At 37.8% G+C, this 21,092-nt stretch overlaps 1 protein-coding gene across 1 annotated transcript in view; it reads right to left on the bottom strand.

Moving 5' to 3' along the window:
• The window catches only part of CNGB3 (cyclic nucleotide gated channel subunit beta 3), a 103,826-nt gene that overhangs the window by 69,743 nt on the left and 12,991 nt on the right, over positions 1-21,092 (bottom strand). The window contains exons 6-9 of the mRNA XM_069103478.1: positions 11,777-11,841; positions 10,912-11,034; positions 5,934-6,075; positions 2,420-2,579 (exon numbers count right to left, since the gene is read on the bottom strand). Of these exons, the coding sequence (XP_068959579.1) occupies positions 2,420-2,579; positions 5,934-6,075; positions 10,912-11,034; positions 11,777-11,841 (490 nt within the window). The remainder of the gene's footprint in view (positions 1-2,419; positions 2,580-5,933; positions 6,076-10,911; positions 11,035-11,776; positions 11,842-21,092) is intronic.

Consider the following 21,092-nt stretch of genomic DNA (forward strand, 5'->3'; position numbering starts at 1 on the left):
ACTTTGGGCAACCAAATTTTGCCATGATCTTCACAAATCCTCATGGCTGACAATATTAAAGATCTTGGTCAGATCAATGAACATTGTGTACAGACCTCTGTTCTGCTACTGAAATTTCTCCTGGGGTTCTTGGGCAGCAAACACCATGTCAATCATTCTTTGGCCCTTTTCGAAGGTTCTTGGTTAGATGACTGTCTTCCAGGTGACTGATCAGTCTATTCAGGAGCACTCTGGCAAGAATCTTGCCAGCAATGACTAAGAGAGAGAGCCCACTGTGATTGTCACAGCACAGACTATTTCCCTGTATTTTATGGAGATGGACAATGGAGGCATCCTTGAACTCCTGGAGGGATAAGCTCTTATCATATAACCCTGAAGATTTCAGTCAGCTTTTGTATGAGCAATGGACCCCCTACCTTGTAAATCCCAGCTGGAAGATCAGCACCACGTGCTTTGATACATGAAAGAAGCCTAATATCATTTAAAACCTCTACATCATACATTGCCTTTGTCACTCTCACATCCTGTGTATCTCTTCTCCTTACAACGTCTATCAAGTGCCAATGTTTGCTGTGAAGGTGCATTCATGAAGTTTTATTGTATTTACATAAATGGAAGACAGTATAAATGATTAGATTATAAGATACACAAATCTTCAGTAGTAAGTGACCATTACTATTGCTGTTCTGACTCCATTCCTTCCAAGGGCTCAATGCCATGTCTGGTAGTCTGTGCCTGCCCTTGAATTAAAGTCACCGAGAATTATAAGTTTGCCCTCTTTGGCACATTGATGATGAGGGTCTCCAGGTCTTCACTAAAATTTTCTTTGATCTCATCAGTGTTCATGATAGTGGGAGAATATGCACTGATGATGCTGGCATGGAGCTTTCCTGAAACTGGCAAACATTGACAAGAACCTGTCATTCATTCCTTTTAGGGGGCATACAAGCTTGTTGACCAGATTAGTTCTGAGTGTGAAACCTATGTCAGCTTCACAGTGCTCCCCATCACTGTGGTCACTCCAGAAAAAAACATGTAGCCAGGCTGACTTTGGTAAGCTGGACTTCATTTGCCAGCCTTGTTGCACTCAGGGCTGCTATTTGAAAGTAACACCTGCAGAGTTCTTTCACAACAAGAGCTATTTGTTTTTTAGATCTACTGGATTTCATGCTGTCCATAAGTGTGTGCACATTCCATGTGAGTGGAGTCATCTTTGCAAAACTTTTGTACCTTTTTTTTGGTGTTTTGATCATAGTGTAGGATCCCTGCCTACTGTGGTAAGCAGTCCCAGGTTGGGTGAAGCAGGAAATTTTTAGGGCACTTTTTAAAGCCCCTTCCTCATGCTAGGAGGTGAGCAATGAGGTGCTTAAAAACATTGCTCAGACACCCAGGGGCTGCCAAATCCCCCTGCTGCTTCAGTCCAGTGAGAAGATGACCCTATGCCCTGGGATGCCTGTGTGCAGGGTTGAGACCACAACTCCCAGTGTATTCATACCTGCTACTTTGTCACCTGCCTGTTGCCACAGGACCTTGAAATAGCTAAAAATGGTAAGATAGTACAGGTCTTTTGATTTGCACATAAATTGGGTTCAAGTAAGGCAGAGTTGTGTGTAAGTGTCAGCCTTATTCTGTCTTCCATAGTCAGAGTCCAAGTGCCAAGACAAAAGTCAAGATGCCTGGTGATGCTCTGGGATACAGTGGATGTGGCCTCTTCGATGTCTAACCAAACTCTAAGTACTCCACTGCTCCTGCTTCATGGAGCTTCTGCCTTCATGGCCGTTGGAACATCTGCCTATTCCACCAGTGGAAATCTTCATGTACTTGAGGTAGACACCCCCTGACTCACCAACAGGTTGGAGGCCTGTCAGTTACCCTCAACCTAGTTAAGTCCATGAAATGGTCTACCAAGGTGTGACCACTATGGACGCTACAGCTTTTTGAAGTCACAGGTGAGAGTTGGGCGATGGGTGGACCCCAAAGGTGGGTGAGCAACCCTCACACCAGAGGTACTAGTTTTCCCTGAATACCTATACACCTCAAATAGGTAATGGGGATATGAAGATAAAGATAAAATCATCCCTGAATTCAAGGAACTTTCCTCCTTTTTCATTGACAAGATATTTTTAGGTACTTGTCTCTAATTATTATGTAGAAATTCACACTTATCTGACACATTAGGATTTATAGAGTACTCATTTACCCTATGAGGTATATAGTGAAGCTGTTATTCCCCCTTTGCTCCCTCTCCCACCACCATTTTGCAGGTGAGGCAACTCATGTTAAAGTGGATTTTAAGCGATTTGTTCACAAACAGATAATAGGAGGCAAAGCTCAACCTCATCCTCAAGTCTTTGTATTTCAAGTCTAATGCTCATATCACTACTTGTAAGAGATAGAGTGAATAGTTAGGCATACCTACCCAATATTTTTTGAGAGGCCCAAGTATATTCATACCAAGTCCGAACACGTTTCTGCACTATTTTGGGTATTGAATACATATTCATGTAAGAGATGGTATTGTCCATGCAGGCACGGAAATGATTCTGATTTGCAGTAGCTGCTCCAATGATATCTCTCATCTGAAAACATAAATTTCATCATTTCTGATGTTTTTCATTTGTTTCTATAAATGGTGCCAGAAGATAGACTAAAAAAAGTAAAGTTGTATGGAATTAGTCTTTTCATTTGATAACATTCTTATTCCTTGCTGTGTATGAACCATTCATGTTTGAAAATTCTATAGAATATGATCCCATGGGGGGGGTGCTAGGGAAGAGAGAGGGATCAAACACTTATAAGCACCTACTAGGTACTAGGAACTGAGCTAAATGCTTTAGAAACATGATCTCATCTGGTAGCAGAATGAAGTGGAAGCTTAGTAACTTCTTGGCAGAATAGCTTTTCAATCCAGATGTCAGGAGTCAAAGTGGAATTATGAAACATAGATTATGCAGGTTGACTGTCTAGATAATCCTGATTCATTGGATAATTGACAACTCCCAATTTCACTTTGTGCTATTTATGCAATGTTAAATAAATCTATGCTTAGAGCATAGTATACAACCAAATTTAAAATGTGCTGAAATTATTCAACTATCCTCAGCAGCTATGGCAGTAATGAAGGAATGATTACATTTCAATTCATGAATGATGATAACTGAGATGTAAAAATTTACTCGAAATTAAGCCTGATCTTTAAGGTCTTAGTACAGAAACAGATGTATAATTTAATTCTCTGCATTCATCTCCCACTTCTTTCCTAAACCAGGAAACAAATGGCTGAAATTTGCTTTGTGCATTTGAAATGGGAGTGGGTGGTGGGAATCAATGACCTCTTCATCCAGAAGACATGAAACTATATGGCATCATCTTTCCTCTGTCTAGCCTAGGACATGTGCTATAAAGGGGACATGAGTGGATTAAAGTAAACTAATATGTATTATTAGTTATTCAGACATAGTGTGCTATAGTCAGGTCCCTGTTGGTGAGAATCATCAATCCTGTGAATTGGTCACATATATTCAAATTTCTAATATTCAAAGTTATGATTATGTAAAATATGGTAATAGTTCCAGTCCAATGGAAATATGCAGTGCAAATAATGTTATCACTTCACAGGATTCATGATTTGACCTAATAAAGACCTAGATGCGGAGTGGAAATTAATACTGCCTTTGGAGTCAGGAGTGGCCTATGTCCAAATAGCAACTCTCACATTTATGTACCATGTGATCATGTGCAAGTCATTAAACTTCCCTAGGCCTGTCTCATCACCTATATAATTGGAACAATAATGTACTTACATCATAGGTTTGTTGTAAGGATTAAATGAAATAGTGTATTGTATCAGCAATGCCATATTCACAATGCCTATGGAGATTACAGATATGCTGATATAATTATCCATCACAAAATACGTCATGCTTGCCATATGGGGGAATAAACTAGAAAATTTATTAAGATACCAAAAGACTGAGTCCCAAAACCAGAAAGTGAAAGCCATCAGAGTAGTTATGACATTGGCACAGGTAGATAAAGTAGAAAGCACCCACATTTTCAAGCCTTTAAAACAGAACAGGCTACCTCAGGCAAAGGTCCTCCTCTCCCCACTCACAGCAACCACCCAGCGTCTGGGAAGCGCGCTCCCAGCAGCTCCGGCCCCTGGCAGTCCTCAGCAGGAGTCCTTAGCAGAAATTCTGGCTAACTCAAAAAGGGCTTCGCGCTGCCGCCGCCGCTGCCTCTGCTGTTGCTGCCGCCGTGGCCGCCACCGCCAGCCACCTCAGGAACTCCAGCTTGGCTTCTGCTTCCTTTTGCTCCGCCCCTTCCTGCTATGTCAGCAAGTCCAACGGGGCATGGAAGATCTTTAAATCCCATAACCCTTACATGTATGTAAAGTGCTTTAATAAAAACATTAATATTCTTCATATAGTTCTATTTAAAATGGAATTCACCAATATTCTACCATAAGCTCAAAATGGAATACAACCTGAATATTAAAGGTCAGACAGTTAAAAAAAATAGAAGAGAATGAGTTCAAGTTTCCTTCATAGCTTTGGCTAGGGGAAAAATTCTTAATCAATATGGGATAACAATAAATACAAAAGAAAACATACATGAAACTGAAAAGCTTTTGCATGAAAAAAATTAGTACTACTAGGATAAGAAGGAAAGTTGTTAATTGGGTGAAACTCTGAATCAAAATCTCTGACAAAGTTCTAATATCCAAGATCTTCAGGGTACTAACATCAATGTATAAGACAAAGAGTTATCATGCAATGGGTAAGTAGTCAAAGGATAATGATCACGTGAATCTTATAAGAAGAATGGCAAGCATAAGGTTGTTCCACATGCCTACTAAGAGAAAGTATATCAAAACAACCCATATCTAGAAAATTGACAAATATTGACAAAAGATGAGAATAGGCTAATTGAAGGGATTGTGGAAAGACTGGTATGCTAATATACTGTTGCTAGAACTATGAATTGGCTCAACCATTCTGGAAAACAATTTGGAACTAGGATAAGAAAGTGACTAAGACCATACCCTTTGATCCAGTGACCCCAACATTAGACATACACCTCAAGGAGATCAGAGACAGAAAAAAGGTCCTATATACAACTGAAATATTTGTAACAACACTTTTTATATTAGCAAAGAAATAGAAGCAAAGCATTGTAAACATTCATTGGGAAATGGCTGAATTAATTGTGATACATGAATAATAGCATATTGCTGTGCTATAAAAATGATGATTATGAAGAATTTAGGAAAAAACATGGGAAGATTTATATGAGCTCATACAAAGTGAAAAATGAAATAGATTGTAGACTTTATATAGTGCTTTAAGGTTTACTAAACCCTGTACATGTGTTAGCTTAGATTATCCTCACAACAACCCTGAAATGTAGATACTATTATTATCCTCCATTTTATTTTTAAGAGATTGCTGCTAAGAGAGGTTAAGTGACTTGATCAGGGTCACACAGCTAGTAAATATCTGAGAAGAGGTTTGAACTCAAATCTTCTGGCTGCCATGCCCAGCATTCTTACACATTGTTCCTATCTGCCAACATACACAATTATTAAACTAATAGCAGTGCAAAGGAAAAATGAAACTGAGCACTATTTAATTATAATCGTCAAACTTTGTCCTGTAGAACAGATAAAAAAATGCACAACCCTCCCTTCATTAGAAAGGTGGAGACTATGGGGTGTGAAACACTGTATATATTGTTAGATTCAGTTAATGTGTTGGTTGGTTTTGAAGAACTCTTTTATTCTTTTTCTTTTTTGTTATAAGGGATGCTTCTAGATAGGGGAGAAAGGGAGAGATGTATTTAGAAACAAAGGTGATTTAAAAGCAAAAACCAATAAGTATAAATTAATATTAAAAAATTAATGCAACATAATGCAATTATTTTTTTCACTTTACCTGTCCAATTAGGCTGGAGAACACAAAAACCCCAGAGAAAAAATTAAAGAGTTGGAAGATAATCTCAAATGTGTTTTGTGGTTCTGGAAGGCCACCAATGGTAATTAAAGTTCGAACTGCCCAATAGTAACATCTCAGATACCTGTGAATAGAAAAAATTTCATTTAGGTTTTTATTCTGATATTGGCCACTAATGTTGAAGTACCATGATGATTACTTAGAAGCTCTTCTCCCAACTTATCTATAAACATATGTAAAGACAAGCAGAAGCAGCTTTCCAGAGGACTGCTGCTGTGAATAGCTTTAAGGTTCTGGTTACATAGTGAACTCTCTATTCAGCAGTAAATTAAAGCAAAGCATTCACAGAAACCAAAGTACAGCATTCACAATGTTATAACAAGTTATCATTAAAGTGACCACATAGTTTTCACCAAAGTGGTCACATAGTTTTAAATAAAAGTTATTATTAAGTCCTTAACTCAATTGTCCTCAAGAGGTACAAGGTACTGAGTACATAGCTCTCCTAACTCTACGTCACATTGCCTTAATCTCTCAGTCAAAAAGTCTTCTCAAAGATCAAAGTTCTCCACCCCTAGGTCACATTGTCTTAATCATGATCTTCTCTGTCAGCATCAAGCACCCAAGAAGAAGTCTTTTCATCTTGACTCAAGGGTGGCTCTCAGATTCCGTGGTTCTTCTTCCCTTGTCCCAGCTCCTGCCTGAATCTACCCAACTGTCACCTGGATTCAAAGGTAGGCAGCTCTCAGTTCCTTGTCCAGTTCCTGTTCCACATTGAAGCTTATGGTGTCCAGTCCACCTCAAGTCCTTCACAGTTTCTGTTTCTGGGAAGACAAAGCTTAACAGAGCCACAATAACATTCATATACATTGCTGGCACCATAAACAGTTCACAATCTGCCTGTGAAATCAACAAAGATAGAACAGACAAATATAGAGTGCCAGGATACCACAAGTTTCCTCCTCAACTCTGCCACCACAAGAGTTCTCTTCTCAATTCTTCTCAGTTCTGCTCTTTCCTAGCTTGGGTTTCTCTCTTTCTATGGGTTATTAGCTCCTCCCCTTCCTGCTGCATCAGCAACAAGGGTGCACAAGTTGTGGACTTCACAAATTCTGTTTCTTAACAAAGACTTGATATGATCATGGCAAAGCTTAAAAGAAATTTGAACTAAAACAAGGTGCTAAATAATTAAATAGCTGAAACAAGGTGTTAAGTACTTCTTTGCTTGCCATTACAACATATATTATCTTCAATATAGTAATATATACATATATTTCAAATATGTCATTTTGTCCTGGTAATGGTCCATATGTGCACATTATCAAAGCTACTATGTGTTATCTTGATACAGAAAACAAGGAGGAATGCCATATATGCTAGCAAATCAGATGAATGGAAGTAGAGAAAATATTATTAGAAAAATGATAATTTGGGACAAACACTCTCCACTTCTTGTCAGGGAAAAATACTGTAGGATCTACAGTGCCTTGACATGGTCAAAACTTTTGGTTCCAATAAAGACAACCTCCATTAACAAATTGTAGTTTTGTATAATGCTCAACATTTCCTTTTCATTGGAGAAAAAATGATTCATTTTGGAGTGCATTTGGACAGAGCCAGGGCAGAAGTTTTGAGATACCTTGCTTATTGCCTATGGTTCACTCTCTCTGGGGACACCATAGGAACTGAAAGCAACCTCTAGGAAAATAGCTATTTGTTATTACAGTCAGAGGTAGAGGCTGTGTAGAGATTAAAATTTGGAGGTCACTAGAAACTGGACATTCAGTCAATGTATCAATCAATCAACAAATATTTAAGAAATGCTGGCTATGTTGTCATGTAATGAAAATGGGAATTTGAAGATCTTCCCTGCCCCTTAATAGATGTAGTGGGGAGTTTGAAGACCTCCCCTGCTTTGAAAGTAAACTCTGCCCCCTAATAGGCTGAATGTAGTCACATAGAGCCTGTGGTGGGAGGAGTTTGCTGGAGGAAAGCAAAGCCTAAAGGAAGCTGGTTGAGAGCTAGCCAGACTGGGGGAGAGAGGGTGCTCAGGCAATGAGTCGTGTAGACTTGTGAGTAGATATTGATCTTGTATTGGTTTGTGGGAAGGCTGAAGGATGCTGTGGCTCTCAGTGTTATTATGGCTTCTGAATATCTTTTGTGCTATGATGGGATCAGTTTACTGGTTTTGGCATTTGTATTTCTGGTGTCTAAATAAATCCTTAAGTTCTGTCCTCTATCTGGAGAGTTTGGTATATTTTGTGATTGAAGGTCATGCAATACTTATAGTCATAGTCTTTATCATGATCGTGGGTGCTATAAATATTGCATTGGTGCTATTAGCTGGGAACTAAGAATACCATACAAAGAATTAAACAATCACTAGGAGTTTATGTTCATATAGGAGACAAAAATAAGAGACTGCTATTTACCAAGCATTGTTGGTTACCTAGCATTCAAAGACAAACCCAAAACAGGTCCTGCCCTCAAGGAGCTTTTACTTTAATAAGGGACACGTATAGGTACATACAAAGTACATAGAAGCAGGTATTGATTGTTTACATAGCATGTATTGAAAGCAGAATTGATTGTTCATATCCCTTGACCACTTACCTTTTGGGGGATAGTTCTTGGTCTTTTTTCTTTTTTTTAAGCAATTGGGGTTAAGTAATTTGCTCAAGGTTGGAAATTATTTCTGGGTGTGGTGCTAAGTATCTGAGCCCAGATTTGAACCCCAGGTCATCCCGACACTGGAGCCGGTGCTTTTACTTGCTGAGCCACCTGGCTGCCCCTAAGCAATTGGGGTTAAGTAACTTGTTCAAGGTTACACAGCCAGGTGTTTCTGGGTGGGTGCTAAGTGTCTGAGCCCAGTCATCCTGAGAGTGGAGCTGGTGCTCTTACTCGCTGTGCTACTTGGCCACCCCCATAGTTCTTGGTCTTACACGGTTGTGTTGCTTCCTTATATATTTGTGTTATAAGATCTTTGTATGAGATATCTGATGCAAATATTTTTTCTTAGTTAATATTTTCCATTCTTGTTTTGGCTATATTGACTTTTTAAAATATAAAACCTTTTTAGCTGCATGTAATTGAAATTATTTGTTTTATCTTTTGTGATCAATGTCTATTAAAGATAACCGATTGCTTCATGTCACTCCCATATCCAATAACCATTAGTGGCTCCCTTTTGACTCTGGGATCAAATAATGGGATCTTTGTTTGACTTTTAAAACTTTTCATAATTGGATCCCCTCCTACCTTCATTGGTTATCTCTGTATATCCTTTGTCTTCAAGGACAACCACTTTGTGTTTTATAGAATTCATTTTTCTAAAACCATCTTTTGCTTCTCTTCTACCAATTTTTTCTCCCTTTCTGCATTTTTGTGCTCTGAATCTTTTATTTTTGCTTTCAGAGCCTCCATTACTTTAGAAGGAACATTAAGCTTTGCATTCTGATTCCACTACTCTCCCCCAATTCTGTATTGATAGCTCTGATTTCTGAGCCAATCTCATTCCTAGGACAAAACTAACTGTGGCAACCTACCTGTACAAAGGGATCTGTAAAGATCTTTTCTCATGTGTTTTTATGAAGAATGGATGATCTTAAAGCACTTAGATCATTCTCATAAAATTCAGTTTAAAAGGAACCAGAATTTCTTCTTTTGTGCTTTTCTCACAGTCTACGGTAGTTGAGATTCTTAGTGAAATGACACTAAAATCATTTGATTCTTATGTCAGAAAGCCCATGACTAGATATGGACACTGTACAGATGTACAGGCAGACTGCCTTCCAATGTGAAAAGAGTAATTAAGACAGGATGGTATTGCCTGTGTCTCCCAACATTTAGACACAACCCTCCATCATGCAGAGCATCTGTCTTCCCTATCCCCACTCTTCACCAATTTAAATCGTAAACTCCTTGAGTGTATTATCTGTGTCCTTTCTATCTGTGTATTCCCAGTGCTGGACTTAGTACATTGCATCATGCTTAATTTGAATTAAATTAGTTAATTTGAATTAAAATGAATTGAATCATCTCAAAATAAAGTTATGACTGAATAAACTGATCTCATTGTGTGAATTCATTGAAATATATACTCACATATGCTTTCTATTAGTGTACTTTATAAGCAGCTTAATTTTCTATCCTAGTCATTTGGATTTAGGAAAAAAATAGGCAATTCTATTTACATTAGTTCATTTTCCAAAGGAAGGGACCCACAGGATTGGTTACAAGTCTTTCCAACAAACCATTACCTGGTTTTTATTCCTGTCAATGGACCTCTGTGATTTAAAATTCATTAAAACCAGGTATGGAAAAAAAAAGCCCCAAACACTTTTCTACCACCTCTTATTCACTCCAGGTACTGTATATTCTGTCTAGTGTTTCCACTCTCTTTCCTTTATCCTATAATTGCCATCCTTCCCACAGCTGCTATGCCCTTGATAGTACATACTAATACCTGCTACTTTCCAACAAGGACATTGCTTTACAATATGCCCATATGTGATTTTCACTGGAGCAGAAAACTAGTGGGGCCTCTTTTAAGCCCAAGGCCTTTGTCCCTTCAGAAAGAAAACTTCAGTATTAAATAAACCAGTGACATCTTGCTGGATACCACATCCTGATTCTACTCCACTAATCTTTTCAAATGATCTCTTATGCCTTGAAAACTTGCATGCCTAATCGGCAAGTTTAATTTACTACCCTTGTTACTTTCTAAATGTTTAATTGACTTAGTGGTTATAGCTGACTCATAAACCCATAAAACCCCTCAGAGGTAAACTAATTATTCACTGCACCTGCCCACCAAATAATTAGCATCATTCATTACTAACAATCAGCAGTGGGGCTGTTGAAAAGTTAGTTATCTAAACAGTTGTTTTTTTTTTTAGACATACCTTGAAATAGAAGCTGAGAAAAATCAATAAATGTTTCTTCCAAAAGTAGCACTTACCTATTTCCCTTACCATCATATACCCATTTAGTGCTACCAATTCCTTCATAGTCTGAAGCCCAGTAATAAATGCATGCATTAATATGTAGGATGAACAGCAAGTATCCAGTGACACGAATGATTCTGTCAGGAATAACATATGCCAAGCAAGGATTAATGTTTTTACTGAAATATGGCCTATTATTTTCCCCTGAAAGTTCCCCCAGACCCTCTTGCTTTCACCTCTAGTGCTGTTAACTCTCATTAGGACTACTGAAAGTGATGGTGCCATTGCCTGTTTTCTGGCTCCAGCCTCTTGACTGGGTCTGACAAAGTGGGAAAAAAATTCTTGTTTTCTCCATTCACACATGGTATGAATCAGTTCCATGAAAGACTTGGCCTCCAGGGTCACCTCTGTGCTTGGAGCCTGATAAAGCACAACATGCTGATTTAACTGGATATCTCAGAAAGGCTCATGGGATTCCACCCTACAATTCACTATGACTGAAGGACTCTTTGCAAGAGGCTCAGAATAACAAAAAAAATGTATTTCAGATTAGGTCCGAGGTGTGGTGACAGAGACATAAAGTGGACTGGCAAAAGATCATGTCTGTCTAGACTAATCCCAGTTGAAGTTGGTAATGGTCTTTTTTTTTCCTTTCAGAACTAAAATCATCTAGAATCATAAAGTAATCCTTATACTTACATCTCATTTAAAAATATGTCCATCAGATCAGCCTTGGAATGAACCCCTATGTTTCCGTTCTAGAAAATGTCTTCCCTTTGCTGAATAGGGAGGTCATGACTTAATTTCACCCACATGTCTGTCTGGTTGGTTGGACCAATTAATCTCTTCCCCTTTCCAAGAACTTGAATTATACTTTACCTGTAGATATATGCTTTGTCCATTCTAGACTCCATGTGGTCATTAAACTCAAAGAATGTGGTATACTTTATAGAAGGCAAGTGAAATAAATCAAACAACATGTTAGTCATATGGACACCTATTTTCAATGTAGCTACTCCTAATGGGGTTAGTTGTTATGATCTGTGTGCTTCCGAAAATGATATATTGATATATTTTCATTTATAAATCTTCCATCTCCCCCTAAAAAAAATCAGCTTCATTTTCCATGGGAATTTCCTCTGGACACCATTTTAGACATAACACTTTTCTATGTTACTTTAGTTGTATCATCAAATTACAACTTGGTTACTGAGCATTGGAATAAAAGCAACTATATAATATTATTTTTATAAAGGTACACAGGAAGACAAATAGTATAATGAAAAGAAAGTTGCCTTGGAATCAGGAATACTGGGCTCAAATCCAGCCTCTGACATATACTAGCCACATGATCCTCGGCAAGTCATTGAATGTTTCAGTGCCCCAGGTAATTCAGTAAGACTGTAAGTCACAAAATAGTTTCCTACATGTATAGGTAAAAGGAGATTTCTCACTGGGAGTTCTTTAACCAATAAAATCACAATTATGCTTTAAAACATACAAATGCTATTATAATATCGATATTATTCCTGTCCCCAACACCAAGGGTTTTATGATGTGTGTGTGTGTTTGGGCAACATCTAAGTGGTATGCCCCGTCCTGCCTCGCCTCCTTTTTCTTCTTCACAAAACCTTAAATCTAGTTGACTCTAAAGCTCATAGATTGCACCACAATAGGTCCCTGTCCAAGTTCTACTTTAATGGCTGTTTTTTTTACCACCTGCCTTAGAGTGAATGTTAATGGTAACCGAGGGTCTTCCCCTCCTAGCTTGATTTTTTTCTCCTTTTTCAATTAAAGGGGCCATCCTTTGACTCACTTCCTAAAGAGATGTATTCACTGAATAGGTATTATCTCACTCTAAGTAAGTGAAAAGGCCTTAACCTAAAAGGGCCAGGTCTCCCACTGCATTCTGGGTCATCTCTAGTCATCCTGATGAATATCTGGCCACTGGACTCAGATGGCTCTGGAGGAGAATGTGAGGCTGGTGACCTTGCACAGCTCTCCTTCACTTGAATCAAAGTCAAATGCAAGTCATGTCATCATTTCCCCGGTGCCATGGTCCTCTTCAAAAACGAAGGATGAACACAAGTACTATGCACATAGATTCCTGAACTTGGAGTCAGTAAGATCTAAGTACAGATTCTGTCTTGGATAATTATTATCTGTGTGAATCCAGGCAAGTTACTTAACTTCTCTGTTCCTCAGTTTCCTCATCTATAAAGTGGGGATAATGATAATCTCTGCTTCCCAGCTCTGTTGTCAGGATCAAACGACATACTACATGTAAAGTTCTATTTAAACATTTAACAGTTCTGTAACATTTAAAGTTCTATAGAAATGCTACCTATTTTTAGGAAGAAAAAGAAACAAGCATTTATATAGCAGCTCTTATATGCCAGGCATTGTATTAAGCACTTTACAATTCTTTTCTTATATGATCCTCACAACAATCCTGGGAAGTAGATACTATTTTTAAATCTATTTTACAGCTAAAGAAACTAAGGTAGGTTAAATGACTTGCTCAGTCACATAGCTAGGAAGTATCTGAAGGCAGATTTGAGCTTGAGACCTTCTGACTCCCAGTGTTCCATCCACTGCTCCACCAGATGCCTATTATTTCAATTAAATTCAGCCACTAGCTAATGCCAACATTGCTTTGTTGCTGTTCAGTCATTTCAGTCCTGTCTGACTCTTTGTGACCCCACTAGGGTTTTTTTTTTGGCAAAGATACTGTAGTAGTTTGTCATTTCCTTCTCCAGATCATTTTACAAATGAGGAAACTGAGGCCAACAGGGTTAAGTGATTTGCCCCAGGTCACACAGCTAGTAAGCGTCTGAGGCCAGATTTGATCTCAGGAAAATGAGTCTTTCTGACTCCAGACCCAGGGCTTTATCCACTGTGCCATCTAGCTGTCCTTCATCTTAAAACTGGTCATGAGTTTTTCATCTGCATAACATATATATACTCCTCTAGGGCTTGGTGGTTTGCATACTTTTGAACATGACAACTAATTTTTCCTTAAAGTCATTATTTTTCTTGCTTCTAGGCTTGTAACTATATCCCAAGGGGTTGAAATTGCTAAAAGTCTTACCTCTGGATAAGTAGGGTATTACTGGATAAGTAGGGTTTTATGTTTTTTTAAATATCTAAAATTTTACTGCAAAATAAAGACAGATAAAGTTGTTCAAATTTAGTAATCATAGAAAAAGTGTTTGGGTTAATGTTTGGAAAAGTTGTTCACATTTTAAAAAATGTGTCTCTATTTAGCAAAGATGTAGATATATTCTGATACTGCTTTTTGATCAGGTTGTTCTTGGGCATAATGACCCAATATGTTGCTTCAGCCAAAGGTTACACAAACAAATAGAAATCACTGGTGTGGGTAATAGAATCCAAATGGAATTTATGATCCACTCATGTATGTCTGTGCTTAGAATGTTCTGTAGTTTTAATTCTTGTACCTCAAGAAGGTGGAAAAAGCAGGTTCTAAATGATTAATTTTGATGGGAATTTAATTGTGTAAGTTCTGACTTCCAATCATGGAGCCCCGGGAATAGCAGGAAACCCTTGGAGCTGGAAAGGATTTCTTTTTTTTTCATGCAAATAGAGACAAATGCTACTTTACATATGTAAAATCTGCAATTTCATTGTTGAAACATCAGTCTAGATCATGCATTTCCCAAGCCATAAGTCTAGAGCAATGTTTAAGGTTCAGAGAGGTTAGAAAATTTGTCTAGTCACATAGTCAAGTGTCACAGGTAGGATCAGAATGCAGGACTTCTTGTCTCCAAGTCTGCCACTTTAGCCACCATAACTTGCTGTCCTTAATATTTTATAGAAGAAGTAATAAAGTGCATTTATTTATTCAATAAGCATTTATTAAGTCCCTCCTATAGGCAAAGTACTATGCTACTTTGGGGGGATGTAATGACAAACACAAAATGTTCCCTGGCCACAAGGAGCTTCTGGAAACATTTACACAATTATGTAAAATACATATTTTTGAAGGAGGATCAGGGAAAGGCCTTGTGTGGCAGGTGGCAATTGATCTTAGTCTTGGAGGAATCTTAGGATTCTACAAACAGAAATAAGGAAAGAGACTGTTCTAGGTATGGAGGACAGTTAGCACATAAGTATGGTAGTGGGAGATGATTCCTGTGTCTGAAAAACATCAAGAATTCCAGTCTAGCCAGAAGGGAGAATGAGCGAAGGGAAATAATACATAACAATCCTGGGAAAGTGGGCTAGGATAAGATTGCGAAGAGATTTTAAATGCTAAGTATGTTTGGCTTTGATCACAGAGGCAATGAGATGGAGTTTCTTCAGAAGGGAAGTAGAATGTCAGAACTGAACTTTAGTAACATCAGTTTGGTAGCTTTGTATAAGATGAACTGGAGAGGGGAAAGACTGGAGGCAGGGAGATCAAATAGGAGATGGATAGTCTAGGGTGATGGCTGTGTTTAGGGAGATAAGGGATAGACAGAAGAGATATTGTCAGTGAGGACAAATTGCTAAGTCTTGGCAACCTATTGAATATGGGTCAAAAGTAAAGAGCCAAAGATCACTCCAATGATGTGTACCTGAGTGACTGGAAAGATGGTGGTATACTCCACAGAGACTGGAAAATTAGGATGAGAGGTAGGTTTTAGAGAAAAGATAAGAAGTTTTATTTTGGACACAGTAAATTTCAGAGACATACAGTAAGACATACTGGAAATTGTCAACAGACAAGTTGGCGGTAGACTCAAACCATTATAGGGTTGAGAACTGTTTGCATAAATTGATGAATTAAGGAGCTATGACTAATCTGTTTTCATGGTTATAATTCACATTTATTTAGTACTTTACATATATCAGCTCATTTGATCTTTACAACTTTGTGAGATATGCTATAGGTATTATCTCTCTACAGATGAGAAAACCAAGGCAGAGAGAAGTTGATCTGGCTTGCTATTATCACACAATTAAAATATGTTTATTTACTTTTAGTTTATAACATTCAGTTCCACAATCCTTTGAGTTCCAAATTTTCTCCCCCTCCCTCTTATCATACAATTTTTAATATATATAGGATTTGCATCCAGGTTTTCTCAACTCTGGGTCCAACATAATCTCCTATACTATGTTCCCTTTCTCATAGCATATTCCTGAACTTTTGAGATGAATCGATTTTCCCTAAATACCTTTTGACAGATAAATTATTGTTCTTACCCGCTATATCATTTATTGTACTTTTATTTTTACTTAATTCATTTTAATTTTTTTCTAGTTAGTCATCAGATTTAGGAGTTTAAGACAGATTATATTCTTACAACATGTGCCTAGTCTGTATGTACTATTTCTTTGGAAAACAACCAACAGCTTATTGAGTTCATTGAACTACTTGGTAACATGTAAATACATAGTAAATGATAGCTCATATTCAAACATGATTCCACAAATGCAGTTATTTGCCTAAATTTAAGAATTCCCATTCTTTCTCCTCTTGGGGATTCTCATCCTGTTGCCCCACCCTCTTCTAGTTAGTTTGCTAAACTGGCCAGACCTCTATCCCATGGAAGATGTGAAAGCACTTTATAAACATCTGTAGAAAAATGCCTGATTCCATTCTTTTCCATAAAATCATAGACTCAAACAACCCTAGTCTACCTAGTTCAATTTCCTCATTATTCCAAGTATATATATGCTAGAAAAATTGTATATATAGTATGTGTATGGGGGAATTGGCTTCCATTCCAGTACTGTTGATATAATCACTTAAAGAGGCAGATAACAAGAGAGATATTAAAGAAAGTGTGAAAATATGTCTAGTCTGTTATCTTTTTATGAAGTGCCAAGAAGTTCTCACTGATGGAATTAGAAGGGCAGCTTGTCATTGACTGGCAAAAGATTTGCCACACCCTTAGTGGTTTTTAAAAAGTTAAGTTTTGCCACTTTGTCTCTATTGGAGGGTACTCAGCGAGGGAAGGAATTCCTCTCTTCTTACTTTTTTCCATTGGCCATGGCAGAAAAGCTACTTGCTCAGTAATAGATTCTGAATCTAATACAGAGTAGAGAAAGAGAGAGGGAGAGTGAGTTAATGGAAGAAGCTGTAAGGAATATGATGACATTTGGTAGCCATTAAGAGAGCCAACTGTGTATCAAAGAGAAAATTAGTCTTGGAAGATGGGAAATGAACTGCAGAGAGCAGCAGGCTTAGGGAGCCCACCTGAGTGACCTGCATAGCAGAGACGCAGTGCTCATTGGGAAAAGGGGAACACCATAAAGATTCTGTGAAAAGAGAAAGGACTTTGGGGTCATTCAGTATTGAAGGCATGAATTGCCTTGATAGCATATGTTCCATACATGTGTGTCTCAGTATTACTGTAGTCTAAGTTTTTGACTATTCTTTCCATTGATGCTACATTTGTGGGAGAGTGTACCCTAGATTTATGGAAGGAATGTTTTGTGGTTATTGTTTTTACTATTCCATTTTAGTTGATTATTTTGCTTGAAGCTAATAGTCTACTGTTTGACTATTAAAAGTAAGGATACAAGTGGGGAGTTAGGAGTTATATTTTTAGTAATGCAGACCCATGGAGTATCTTATAAACCTGAGAGTGATTGTGACTCTTAGGGGACCCAACTGCAACCTGGGAGTACCTAACTGGAGGAGGAAGTCCTAGAGGGGCTGCTCTACACAGACACACAGACACAGACACACTCCTTTATGTATATCAAAAGAAAAAAAATTAATTGCTTTTTAGCAGATTGGGAATTTACATGAATAACTTGATTCTTCTTTAAAATTTCTTAATGGGAAAAAACCAATCAAACCATTGCAACATAACAACCAAAAGAATGACAGATCTCAAATAGTATTTAAAATATTTTGACTTGGAAATGGTATCTTTCTAGAAATGTGTTAGGCATTTGTGAAAACAGTCATGTTAAGCAATATAAATTTTGGGAGAGTAATAAGAAACTCATTTGAAGCAAAAAACACTGAACATTTAGCACAGTGACTTGTTCAAAAAATGTAGTTATTCATCTCAACCTGTACATTCAATTTACTTGTGCTTTGGGACTGGTAGAATGAAGTTTGAAAAGTAGAATGTAGACTTCTTGAGTACAGGGTCCATGTAAATTTTTTTTAAATCTGTGTTATGTCCTCAGCACTTTTGCACAGTGCTTTGAACATAGTAGGTCCTTAATAAGTATTTCTTGAATTTAATTTAATTTCCTTTAAAGAAGTCCATACTTGAGATGTATACTTCCAGATTTTTTGGTTCTGTGTCCTTTTTACAATAACTTGTTTCCAATGCTTAATTACTTTCTTCATTGATAATTTAGATACAGACATTTGATAAAAACCCTCCATGTTAATTGGTGTATCAAAATGACACCCTTTTCAGGACACTGAAATGACTTATAGTTTGGCAACTACTGAAGTCAAAAGTGGTACTATTAGTAAAGACTGAGTGATGTTCACCTGAAGGCTATTTCAAAACTTCAGGGCTCTGGCTCCTCCTTAAGAGGTAGAGATATAGGGGCAGCCAGGTAGCACAGCGAGTAAGAGCACCGGCTCCAGTGTTGAGAAGACCTGGAGATCGAATCCCGGGCTCAGATACTCAGCACCACACCCAGAAATAATTGGCCGTGTAACCTTGAGCAAGTTACTTAACCCCGATTGCTTTAAAAAAAAAAAAGAGGCAGAGATATAGACAGGGGAACACTTAAGGTCCTGGAATTTTCTAATCTAAGCCCCGAACTACACCAAATCCACTGGATTTGAAGCAGTTTAATGGGCCAGGTTTGGCATCCCTCCACTTGGATTAGAAATTTGATAAGGGGAGGGATAAGAACCGAGTTATCAGCTCAAGGGATCCCATGGCCCTTTGAAGTGGTTATGGTCCTGGAGCTCGATACCAAGAATTACTTAATCGGGACCAGTACTGCAGAGATCATAGCATACAATGATTTAGTAACACTAAAAGGTCATGGAAGTCCTATCTGGTGTATAGATTGCCCAGTGTAATCTGCCAATTAATTGGTATATTTGGATGCTCTGTCATCCTCTGGAAAGTAACATAATTATGAAACCTTCTATTTTTGGTACAAAAATGACACAGTTTCTACTCTCAAGGAGCTTACATGAAGCTGTGGAGACAACACACACACATCATATGGATGCAAATATATATCTCATGTAGGTAGCCATATATAAAACCTACAAAGTAGATTACAAAATAACATTGGAGGGGAAGGCACTAGCAGGTGAAGGGGGGTGGTGACCAGAAAAGGCGTCACACAGCAAGCAGCATTTGAGTTAAAGATTGAAGGAAAACAAGAGATGGAGGTGAGGGAGATTCTAGGCATTCCAGTAATGGAAGACAGCTAGTACAGAGGCATGGAGATAGGAGATGTAGTATTATGTTTAAAATTGTAGGTCAGTTGGGTCAGTGTTACATAATGGGTAGACTACTGATGTTGGTGTTAGGAAGACCGAGATTCAAATGAGTTATATTATAACTAGCTGTGTGACCTTGGGCTAGCCATTAATCTTTACCTGTCTCTTCCATCTAATTGTCTGGGATGGTTGAGATCTGCTTTGGTGGAGGGAATTTTTACATCAGAGATTAATTACTCATGATCACATTATAGGCCTTTCATGTACTGTTATTACTAACAAGAATTGTATAACATTCCTGCTCTTATAAAAACTTTTTTTTTCTTTTTGAGGTACATGATAAAATTGCTAATTAAATATTTATTCCCTGGACTCTTTTGAAAGTAGTACATTTTTCACGTAAGAGAAATCCCGATTTTCCCTTTATAAGGTCACCATGTAAATGTAAACAATCATGTTTTCCAGGGGTTTATTTAAAAATGAGGTTACTTGGAAGTGCTAGAAATAACTGTTACAGTATATAATAGAAAACCCAACAGAGCAATCTCAATTATTAAAAGACACATCGTTTGTACTTAATTTCTCTCATGATTTTTGCTGCTGGTTGGGGTTAGGCTTGAGGGAATGAGTCAACATGGAATTGAAGAGCATTTAAATACTATACATCCTTTTTTTCTTGGACTGGACCCATGATTTTGTCTATGTAGTCAGTCAGTAAACATTTATTAAATGCCTACTATGTGCCAGATAAGAAAAAAAAATCCCTGCTTTCAAGGAGCTCCCAGTCTAACTGGGGAAGACAATGTACAAGCAAGAAGATATAAGAAAGTTAGAGTCAGGATAAATTGAAGATTATTTTAGAGGGAAGACAGTAAGGGGGTGTGGAACAAGAAAGGCTTCATGCAGAAGCTGGGACTTGAAAGAAGTCAGGGAAACCAGTATGTGAAAATGAGGAATAATATCCTAGGCATGGAGGACAAGTCATAATATATGCCTGGAATCAGGAGGTAGAATGTCTTGTTTGAGGAACTGCCAGGAGGTCAGTGTCACTGGATCATAGATCAAGTTGGGACAACAAGAGCTTCCAGTGAGGGGCTTCTTTTACCTGTGTAGGTCAGTACTTTCTCTGTAAGATATAGTCTTAGAGAGTTGCTTAGGGCACTGAGAGTTAAGTAATTTGCTTATGGTCATTCAATTGCTATGTGTCATAAGCAGGACTTAGACACAGGTCTTCTTGCCTTTGAGTTCAGCCCTCTGTTCTACTACTACATACTGCTATGTATATGTGTATGTGTGTATATGTATGCATGTATGTGTATGTATGTGTATTGTGTGTATATGCATGTGTATGTGTGTATGTGTATATGTGTATGTATGTATATATATATACACATGTATACATATCTGTGCATACTTTTATTTTGTCTGGACTTGTAGTTTTACTTATGTGGGAAATTCTGAATATGGAGATTCCTTTGACTGATGCAGATCATCAACCCATTGGCAGTTTACTTTTTTTTAAAATGAGACACTGAGTTGGCAGCTAGGTGTCAAAGTAGGATAGTATAGGCCTGGAGTCAGGAAGATCTGAGTTAAGATCTGGTGAGTCATTTAGCTTCTGTCTGCCTCAATTTCCTTAACTATAAAATGGTGGTCATAATAGCACTTATTTCTCAGGGTTGTTGTGAGCATCAAATGAGATATTATTTATAAAGCACTTTGCATAGTGCCTGACACATAGTAGGTGCTTAATAAATGTTTCCTTCCTTCCTTCCTTCCTTCCTTCCTTCCTTCCTTCCTTCCTTC

The sequence above is a fragment of the Petaurus breviceps genome, unplaced genomic scaffold (genome assembly GCF_028583685.1).
Source record: "Petaurus breviceps papuanus isolate PSGF00001 unplaced genomic scaffold, PetGlider_PUasm1.0 582, whole genome shotgun sequence".
Lineage (NCBI taxonomy): Eukaryota > Metazoa > Chordata > Mammalia > Diprotodontia > Petauridae > Petaurus > Petaurus breviceps.